At 55.7% G+C, this 9893-nt stretch overlaps 1 protein-coding gene across 5 annotated transcripts; it reads left to right on the top strand.

Moving 5' to 3' along the window:
• The first annotated feature begins 1050 nt into the window (after positions 1-1050).
• ORMDL3 (ORMDL sphingolipid biosynthesis regulator 3) lies at positions 1051-8208 on the top strand. 5 transcript variants are annotated; one of them, XM_059907091.1, is made up of 5 exons: positions 1051-1262; positions 1553-1798; positions 6004-6203; positions 6921-7072; positions 7495-8208. In XM_059907091.1, exons 3-5 carry the CDS (start codon positions 6030-6032, stop codon positions 7628-7630), a joined length of 462 nt encoding a protein of 153 aa, XP_059763074.1. In that variant the 5' UTR covers positions 1051-1262; positions 1553-1798; positions 6004-6029; the 3' UTR covers positions 7631-8208. The 5 variants fall into 5 exon arrangements, with proteins under 5 accessions (XP_059763074.1, XP_059763075.1, XP_059763076.1 ...); XM_059907092.1 differs by lacking the exon at positions 1553-1798; XM_059907093.1 differs by lacking the exons at positions 1051-1262; positions 1553-1798 and adding an exon at positions 2573-2692 and having other exon boundaries at positions 6009-6203.
• Positions 8209-9893: the final 1685 nt, after the last annotated feature.

The raw sequence follows: 9893 nt of genomic DNA, 5'->3' as shown, positions 1-9893 counted from the left end.
TCAAATTTCCTCAATAATTTAATAAAATATATATTTTTTAAAAAGTTGGTTTGCTTGAATGAGGACCCAGATAAGGCTTTTGGTTGACAGATTGCTTAATTTCTTTTAAGTGTAAGTCTCTCCCTTTCCTTTTTTTCTTCCAATTTATTTGTTAATGAGGGAATTGTGTTTGTTTTGTTGACTGCACCCCTGGAGAATGCTCAGGCTATTTTTTATTTTTTATTTTTTTTATTTTTTTGGCCGTGCTGTGGGGCAGGGCTTGTGGGATCTTAGTTCCCTGACCAGGGATTGAACCCGGGCCCATGGCAGTGAGAGCCCCAAGTCCTAAACACTGGGCTGCCAGGGAACTCCCAGCTCATGCTATTTTGTATCCTGATCTTTTCATCTAAATTAGCAAACATTTTCCTATACTGCTTATTATATGGCTTCCTACTATGCCACCCAATGGATATAGTACAATAATTTTTTTCTTGGGCATTTGGGTTGCTTTCAGTTTTCCATTGTTATAACTAATGCTGGAATAAAGATCTTCACACATAGTGCATGGTACGTACTTCCTTAGAATATGCTACCAGAAATGGAGTCATGGCTCTGAGGCCTGAACAATTGTTCAGCCTCTTGGCACAGATCACCAAGTGTTTGTCCAAGGGGTTATGCATCCCCAGCACCACACAAGAGTGCTGTCACTCATTCTAAGTACTTAGGCCTATTCAAGGCTGAAGGATGTTTGGTGAAGACATGGTAATTATGAAGGCAGAGAGCTAGAGGAGAAAGATGATGACACGGACTCAGGCTAAATTAAGCAGAAAGCGAGCCACAATTTACCACAAACCTAGAGTGAGTCAGTACTCTGTTCATTCCCGTTGTGAAAAAAAAAAAACCCAACAAAACAAACCCTTGATAACAGGAGCTATTAATAGGGCATGGCATGTCCAATAATCTTTCTGTTAAGACTATGCATTAGTCAGACCCTTATTTGAGACGTGGATCCAGTCTGGGTCACTGGACTTCACAGAGAGTGAGGAAACTGGCAAAGATCAGAGAGCTTGATCAACTTCGGGGAAGACGGAAGAATCCCAGAGAAAAGTCGAAGGAGACAAGTAGGCTCACTTTGGGAAAAATAAGAGACATTTTTTTTTTTGCCTCAATACCGGGGAGGCTTCTAAGGAAAGGACAACACTCAGTTTTTGCGTATTTCTTCACAAGGCTGACTGTAAGGAAAGGGGCCTCTCCCAACCAGCAGGAACTTCTGTAAGACACAGGTAAAAAATTTTCAGACTCTGGGGTGACTATTTAGGTCTTGGGCTGAGTGCTCTTGGGCTACTGGCCCTGGAAATATTCGAGAAGCTGCCTGTTCTCCTGCGATGAGTGGTTCAGATATCCACCTGCTTGGTGCCCACTAGGTGCCTCTGGGGGCCCCACTCCTGCTTTGTGACAGCTGTTCCCTGGCAGCCCCCTGGGGAGGGTGGGTGAGGTCACAGAGGAGTGCTCCCCAGGTTCCCTGGGCCAGCATTCTCCTTTTTGTCTCCTCACCTTCAGTGTGTGTTTACAGCCAGTCAGATTGGCGTGTCATGACATCACCTGATCCTGCTACTCCAGCCCTGTTGTGCATAGAGTGGACTTAGAAGCTGGGTCGGGGGAGTGGAAACTCCTCAAACAAGGCACTCTTGGTGACATGGAGAGTGGGAGTGACCCAGGAGACCTCAAGAGCCATTTAGTTCAACCTCCTACAGCAATAGCTTCCTACCACGCAACAGTTGCTATACATACGTTCTTTTGAATTCCCACAACCTCGGAGGTAGGTTTTCACAGGTATGGAATTGGAGATTAAGACAAGATATTTGCCCAGGGTGACACTGCTGGTGAAACAGTGCCTGCTAAGTCTACCTGACAGGAAAATCTGTGCCCTTGCCTTTACAGCATGGAGAGGTGAAAAGTGCAGATCTGAGAGCCTCCCACCCAAAGCCAAACAGCTGACCTGTGGCTGGGACTCAGGGTCTTGGCTATTCATCAGGTCGTCTTCCCAAGTCCTCTTCCAACTTCTAATGTGGGGAGGCCGAGGATATGACCTGGCCCAGGCCAGCCTGGGTCAGGTGTAACTGAGGAGCACACAGGCTGTGGACTGAGTTCTCTGCCCTCCAGACTCTCATCCTAACCAACGTTGTGAAAAACCCTCTTCCAGGAGGGTCCAGCACCGGCTGAGCCAGTCGGTTTCTGGAGGGCCAGGGCAGAGACAGCGAGGTGTAGATGAAAAACTCTGACTTGAGGTCAGAATTTCTGGGGGGGATCCAGCGGGGGGCTGTGGCAAGTTACTTAAAACTCCAAGTTTCCTCGCCAGCAAAACCGGGCAAGAGTAAACCCCACATGCAGCGCGCAGACGCCGAATCAGGCATTGCTATGCGCCAAAGCGATACCATCTGATCTTTGTTTCTCTTGCTATTGAAAGCTGCGTGCGGCCCCAGCGAGGCCTGGGCTGGAGCAGGGTTTAAAAAAAAAAAAAAACACTACAACTCCCAGGAGGCGGCGGGCGGGCCGGCGCTGGGCGGTGACGTAATGGGGGCCGGCGCGGGGCGCTGATTCGGCCGGAGCTGCCAGCGGGGTGGCTGCCGCCGCGGCTTATTACAGCTGCTGGAGCAGCAGCGGCCCTCGCCCCCGGGCAACCCTCCCGGGCCTCGAGCTGCGGCCCCGCACGGTGAGCTCGGACGGGCGGCCTCGAAGTGGCCAAACCGGGAGCCTCCTGGGGCTAGAGGCGGGACGGGAAAGGAGGTAGGGGCTGCTGGGGAGGCGCCCGTGGCTGGAGGGGACCGGGACAGGGTGAGCGGAGGTGGAGGGGGTGCATCAGCCGAGGCGGGGCGGGGGGGCGTGCATCAGTCGAAGGGATGCCCAAAGGGGAAAGTGCGGGCGGGAGGCCCGGGATGGGGCGTAGAGGAGGAGTGCTCTGTCTGGGGGTGGGGGGCGGGGAGAGGCTGGGCTTCGGGGATAAAGGTTTGTTCGCTTCCAGGGCTGGGTGAACGCGTGGGGGTGGGGGTGGGGCTCCGGACCGGGCCAGGCTCCGAGTGCGAGGTCCCAGGCTGGGGAACGGAACGGAGGCCCCTCACTTCGGCTTGAAGTCCCACTCAGAACACCCCAACAATAGTGAGAACTCCACCTCCTCGCTTCACCCTCTCCCCGTGCTAGTGTGAGTTCCCTCCTGTACTCGCCGTTTTTCCATTCCCACCGCTACCCCGAGTCCGGGAGGCAGAGCCGGAGCTGCGAGGTGAACGACTGTGGCCCTGCGGGTTGCGGGGTGGGCGGAATGAAAATGGCACTGTGGCGTGCTGCCAGGGACTCCCCGTTGGGGTCCAGGTTGCGGGCTCGGATGCTTTGTGCTCCTCAACCCAGAAGGCGAAAGATTTGCTGCCCTTACTTGGGGGAGAGATTAGGAAGCGCTCACCTGGCTGCTGGCACTGTGGCCTCGGCTTAGGTGTCTGACAGACCCGCTAGGCAGAGATATTTGTATACGGAGCCAGAGGGGAAGGGAGGGAAGGAGTAGGAAAGAGTTACCAGCAAGAAAGTAGTTAACAGAACAAAGCTGCTGCAGGCTCTGGTTTGAGGCAGGTTGTGAAACCACATCAGGGACTGACACAGGCAGCCACCTGCCAGCTGCCAGCTGTGGCAGCAGAACTTTTCAGGCTCCGCTGCTGTGCACCTACTCTATCTCCAACAGCTTCTCCTCTCCATTTCTCCCCTTCTGGGCCAGGGGCAGTTGGTTATTTCACTAGCAGAGGTGATATGTACCCTTAGTCACACAAAAGTCTCAAGAGTGCTTCTTGCTGCCAGTCTTTTTCTTAGTTTATTGACCTCTTCTGTTTTTTTCTTTTTTGGGGGTGGGGCCTCTTTTGAGGGGGCGGGCTCCTGAGATGTTTTGCTCTCAGGGCACTTAGTGTTCAGGTTGCAGGAAGAAGCTTCCCAGGGCATCATTTAAGTCATAGGTCTGGGCCCCTCCTAGACTCATCAGGCTTCGTTGGATGCCCTGATACAGCCAGAAAGGAGTGTAGGATGATCTGGAACTCAGCAAGGCTCTTAGCACTCCTGGACAAAACACTAGGGAGGACTAGAGGTCTAGCTACTCCTACACCCTTGTAGGTCTAGGTTAGGGAGAAGTGGGGAGGGGCAGCAGTTTCTGGTCGACTTGGGGAATTCTTTCTCTCTCCTTCGTCAGTAATGAAGTCCTTCAGAGCCCTCACTTCCTAGCCAGTCTCCCCGACCCGCCTGTCCACCAGGTGGAGGCTTTTGTGCAGTAGGTGTCCCAGGAGCTCTGTTAGGGCAACTGAAGCCCTAAGGCCCTGGGAAGGTAAACAACTGAGTCACTCTTGGTTTTCTAATTTCCTTGGGTTTCTCTTAGGCCCAGTGATCCAGCCTAATGGGTTGAGCTGGTGGGCCCCAGGAGTGTCACTACTTTTGGATGCACCCTGGGCCATCTCATGTATGTTTGTATGTTGGGAAAGTGTGTTGTGGGTCACATTTCCCCTGAGGTCTTTAAGCTTGGAGCCATCTGAAAGGAGGAAACTTGTTCCCATTATCCTGGAAGTAGGGAACTGATTCTTGAGAATCAGCTCCTATGCAGACTCTGTGATCCTAGCCAGAGATAGAGGGCAACTGATTCTGAGGGGGTTTGTTGGAGCAGGGTGAGGGAGGTGACCTTCTGGGCACTTCCAGGATGCCCTCATCTGGGACCCCTTTCTGTATCCCCAGGAAAGATGGGGCTCTTATCATGGTGATGACCTTAGGGTCTTTGTCAGGCAGGATCTTCCCTCAGCTAGGGAGGAGAGCCAGTACAAAGGTGTCATCTGTCCCCACCTCCTGCTGGTCACAGGGCCCTCAGGGATCTGGGGACAGCTGAGCTCTGGACACGGGGCTGCTCGTTCCCCTCCTTACCTGCATCCAGGAATGCAGCTGGGCTGCACTGTTTCATGGGCATCAAGGGCAGCCATCCTGGTTCCTCCTGCTGCAGGGCTTCTGCCCTTAGAGCTGGGCAGGGGAAGGCATGGTGCTAACTTACACCTGGAAACCGGTGCTGGGAAAGGAGGCCCAGGTGAGGATGGGTGGGCAGAGAGAAAAGGGGGGGGGGCAGGAGAGAGGCCACAGGTGTGGTTTTGTATCCCTGGGAGAGGTATGTTGATGTGGGCTCCAGCCACCCGTGGGAGCTGTAGATGTTGGCTATGTTCTCTATCCTTGCCTCTCCTCTGGTGGGGAAAAGGGCCCTGGTAGTTTGGCAGCAAAATGGGTGGCATCACGAGGGTTAGCCTGAGTGGCTGCCAAATGGATAAAACATCTGGATAGGTTGTTTTGTGTCACCAAGAAGGCAGCTTCCAGGTCTGGGCAAAGTTTGTCTCTAGTCTGTTTTCTCTTTTCTTCCCTTTCCCTCTCTTTCTACCCTGCCAGTCAGACCCAGGGTTGGAGAATTAGGGGAGATGGGTAGAAGCAATGACCCCCAAATATTTTATCCACTACTGACTGTTCTCATCTCCTTTTATTCCTTCTAACGGGAGGGCGGGGGGCTCAGGGGTGGAGATGTCTTATGTCAGACCCTCAGCAAGACGGAGTCCAGCAGGGGTTATGCTGAGTGATTCTTAGGGCACAGGCCTCTTCTCCCCTCCCCTGGGCTTCGTGGGAAGAGGGCCCTCTGGGGGGTGAGATTGCGGGATGGGCAGTGGTTTCTTTACTCTGGGGCTCGATGCCTCTTGGTGACCTATCCACCCAGGCAGTCCCAGTGCCTGGAAGGGCACCGTCCTGATTGGGCTGTGTGCGGAGCAGCCTGGCGTTTATCCCAACCCAGCAGTGAGAAGTGAATAGAGTTAAGTCTACATGGACTTTCTCTGGCCTCCTCGCTTGAGAATCAAAATGGTAGACCTGCTTGGAGCTCTTGGGGGAGAGCAGAGCCTCTTTCCCTGCAGGATGTGGCGGGTGTGAGCGGGCAGGGAAAGTGGTGTGGCCTGTCTCACCTGTGCTGCTTGTTTGCAGAACAGTGGCAGGAGAGGGGCAGCAGGATGAACGTGGGAACGGCACACAGCGAGGTGAACCCCAACACGCGGGTGATGAACAGCCGCGGCATCTGGCTGTCCTACGTGCTGGCCATCGGGCTTCTCCACGTCGTGCTGCTCAGCATCCCCTTCGTGAGCGTCCCCGTCGTCTGGACCCTCACCAACCTCATCCACAACATGGTGAGGGCCTGTTGCTGCCTGCCTTTGGTGGGGCTGGGGAGTGTGGGAGCCCGCCAGACGTGGGCCAGATGTCAGGGTGACGTGCTGACGGCACCTGTCACCAGAGCCCAGACCCCACCCTCTTCTTTCTGCCCCACTCCTCTTTATTGGAATAAAATCTGCAGATATGGCCACACCTCTAGGATGGGGTGACTTGTGGACCTGGAAGATGGGCCATGGAGAGCTGAACTAAGGGCCCTAAAGAGTCCAGAGGACCCAGGTCCTAGCCTGGGGCAGAAATGCCTCTTTCCCGAGTTAGGATCTCAGAGCATCTTTCCCTCTTGCCCCTCTCTGCTCCCTCACTACCTGCTTGCTCCCTGGTATTCTTGTGGTGGGCAAGCAGGGGCCTCGTTCCTTCCCATCTGCTTGCCCCCTGCCAGCTGGCAGGCACAGGGAGCCTAGCCCTGGGCTGGAGGGGTGGCGTCTCCATGCTGGTTCTGTGGCTGACACCTCCCCCCGGGAGCTCTCCTCATGCCAGGCCTGCCCTCTCACCCGGTGGGTCCCCTTATTCTCTGGCCAGGCTCCCGGCTCCTCCCGCCTGACCTCCAGCCCACACCCCCCCTGCCCAGCAGAGGGGGCTCCAGATCACCAGGAGCCCACGTCTGTGATTGGGGTGGAGGAGCTGAGCTGGAGGGCCTTTGGCCTTTTGCGTCCTCTAACAAAGGCCCCTCCCTCCAGGGCATGTACATCTTCCTGCACACGGTGAAGGGGACCCCCTTTGAGACCCCGGACCAGGGCAAGGCGAGGCTGCTCACCCATTGGGAGCAAATGGACTATGGAGTCCAGTTCACGGCATCTCGGAAATTCCTGACCATCACACCCATCGTGCTGTGAGTGCCTTGGGGAGAGGGGGACGCCAGCAGGAAGGCCAAGGCCTGGGGGACCCTGGGGCCCTGCGAGGCTTAAACCCCTCGCCAGCTGTGGCTCTTGGCGTAGGAATGAGCAAAGGAAGGAAAGTTGGGGTGTCCCTGGGTCTTATGCTGGACTCAGGTTGTGCCTCCCTGGTCCTATCTTTCCTCGGTTGGGGCTTTCTTCCTGCCAGTGAGTTTGGCCCATGGGCTTGGGGTAGAGCAAGGGGACTGGTCAGCAGGGGCTTCTTTAGCTGCGCGGATCTTGCCACCCTACTTCTGTTCCGGGGGGGTCTTTCCCATAGCTCCTCGGCTGTCAGGAATCTGCCTCCCCCGACCAGGGAGTGAGGGAGAAAGGGGTCTTCCAAACAGAGTCTTATACCTGCCCCCACCTTCCCCACCAGGTACTTCCTCACCAGCTTCTACACCAAGTACGACCAGATGCATTTCATCCTCAACACCGTGTCGCTGATGAGCGTGCTCATCCCCAAGCTGCCCCAGCTCCATGGAGTCCGGATTTTTGGAATCAATAAGTACTGAGGGTGCAGCCTCTTCCCCTGCCTGGGATGGCAGCGGAGGGGTAGAAGCCTGTGCTGTGATGCTGAAGACAGAAGGAGTCGCTGGGTACCGCCAGAGATGGGGGTTGCGCCTCTGGGCCCTAGTTTCCCCCTCACTTCCCGCAGTAGCAGACTTGAAGTAGTTTGGGGTGGGCCCCCCTGGGGCTCTGACCCCTTCTGATTTTGTTGATCTTTTCCTTTCGCCTCATGGGGGTGCTCCTGGAATGGGCTGGGCTCCTGGGCTGAACACAGACCTGTGAGGTTGGGACGAGGGGCCAGGGAAGCCCCCTGCTCGCTTGCTCCTCCTGGGCCTGCTAAAGCACTTTAACCCCTGTGAGCAGGGCAGAGGGAACGGTACAGCTTCTAGTTTGTTTCACTTTAATTCTTAAGTCTTTAGGATGACACTTAGTGTGTGCTTATATATACGAAAGCAGTTGTGTGACAGGGCCTCATCCCTCCGGGTAGAGAATTGTCTAATTCAAGTCAGACAGCTCCCGTACAGCCCCCCTGGGGTACTAGGTGCGGGTGGGGAGGATAAAGAGATGTGGGGGGTGGGGCTGGGTGTGCATGGCCTGGTCCCAGAGGTGGGGGGCCAGGGCTGCAGCCTCCTGTCCCTGGTGGAGGTGGGGAGGGGGCTGGGGGCAGGGGTGGGGAGGGTGAATTGAGACTGAAAAGAATGGGGCCGTATAGCAGTGGGGGTTCGTGTAAGACGCGGGGGGGAGGAACAGACCCAACCTCATTCTTTGGGAAGTGGTCAGGGAAGGGGGCAGGCTTGGAGGGGTCACTTACCCACAGCATGGTGGGGGTAATGGGAAGGGAGGCTGCTCCTGGGTTGGCATGAGGGGGTGGAGATGGGTGGAAGGGGCCTGTGCGTCATCGTAAGCACAGGTCCAGTTTGACACCCGTGTCTGCAGTGGTGTGAGGGCCGCGGGGACATGGGACAGAAATGACGAATGGTGGGGCCCTTCCGCAGCCCTTCACCCGGTAACCTCCTCATGCAGACTGCGCCGGGGCGGGGCCTCTTGTGTGGCATGTACCTATGGGGCCATCAGGCCACCTCCAGACGGGTTTGGTGGGCTGCAGAGTCCCGCATGGTCCCTGTCAAGCGGGACAGCGGCAGGTGCAGGGAGTGACCTGCAGGGGCGGGGAGGAGCCTTCGCGTGGGCTGGAGGGGAGCCGCCTTCTCCCCTCCCCAGCCTGACTGGGGTCCGTGTTACTTCTGAGAAGGTGTGGGTGCCAGGGCTCTGAGGGAGCAGTGGCAGTGGCGGTGGCAGCGTCACTGGCCCTTTTTTCTGCGTCCTGGTCCCCCCAACCCCTGCCCCACGTATCATAAGGAACTTTGACCTCAAAATCTTTCTAAGCAAAGTGTGAATAGGATTTTTACTCCCTTTGTACAGTATTCTGAGAAACACAAATAAAGGACAGTGTGTTCCTATTTCCCCTGAGTTTGGCCTCTGCTTCCGGGAGGGGGCGGAGAGGGGGCAGCGTGGAGCATCAGTCCGACCCTCTGCCTGGATGGTGGGAGGGCCCCTGGGACCTCTGCTCTTCCTGCCGCCTCCAGCAGAGCAAGCTGGAGGGGCTGGCGGGGAACCGGCAGAGGCAGCAAGCCGGCCAGAGAGCAGCATTTTGCTCTGGGACTTCGCCTGGCTGGTCCTCAGACAGAACTTACACCTCTGGGCTTCAGCCAGGCTGGGCTGGCAGAGGGATAGCTTGTGACATGGCCAGGGAGGAGGTCAGTTCAGCAGTGGCTTCATATAGAAGCCAGAGTCCCAAGGGGTGCCCAGCCCTTTCCTCTGAATTCCTCCCCTGTTTCACTTCTCTTCCTTGCCTTGGAGGGCTGCATCTCCTCCTGGCCTTTGTGTCTTCAGAGGAATCTTCCTGCTTCCTTCTCCCCGCCATAAGCATGAGTGGGAGGGGAAGAGGACTTACTGAGGCTCACACGGCCACGAGAGGGAGGAGTCTTTACAGTGCAGTGTCATCTGTGTATATCTATCTATCTCCCACCTGCTCCCTGGGTCCAGGAGGAGGGAAGGGTTGGTTTCTTACCTTTGGCCTGTCTGCCTCCACCCCAGCCATAATGTGGCTTATCTAAAAGCCTGAGAGGTGGGGCACTTAGCTTTCCAGTTGTTTTTTTGTTTTTTTTTTTCAATTCCCGTATTATAATTTCCTGAGACACAGTGGCCAGGAACTGTGCAGAGATCTTACACAGAGGGGACTCTTACAACCTCCATTTTTGGTGAGTAGCT

The sequence above is a fragment of the Balaenoptera ricei genome, chromosome 20 (genome assembly GCF_028023285.1).
Source record: "Balaenoptera ricei isolate mBalRic1 chromosome 20, mBalRic1.hap2, whole genome shotgun sequence".
Lineage (NCBI taxonomy): Eukaryota > Metazoa > Chordata > Mammalia > Artiodactyla > Balaenopteridae > Balaenoptera > Balaenoptera ricei.
This window is presented reverse-complemented; position numbering and strand designations above follow the sequence as displayed.

What these genes read in the sequence shown, in the direction of transcription:
- ORMDL3 (XM_059907092.1), top strand. Translation starts at nt 6,030, where the DNA reads ATGAACGTGGGAACGGCACACAGCGAGGTGAACCCCAACACGCGGGTG. An exon ending in CCAACCTCATCCACAACATG is followed by an intron (nt 6,204 to 6,920) that starts GTGAGGGCCTGT and finishes CCCTCCCTCCAG; the next exon opens with GGCATGTACATCTTCCTGCA. An exon ending in ACCATCACACCCATCGTGCT is followed by an intron (nt 7,073 to 7,494) that starts GTGAGTGCCTTG and finishes CTTCCCCACCAG; the next exon opens with GTACTTCCTCACCAGCTTCT.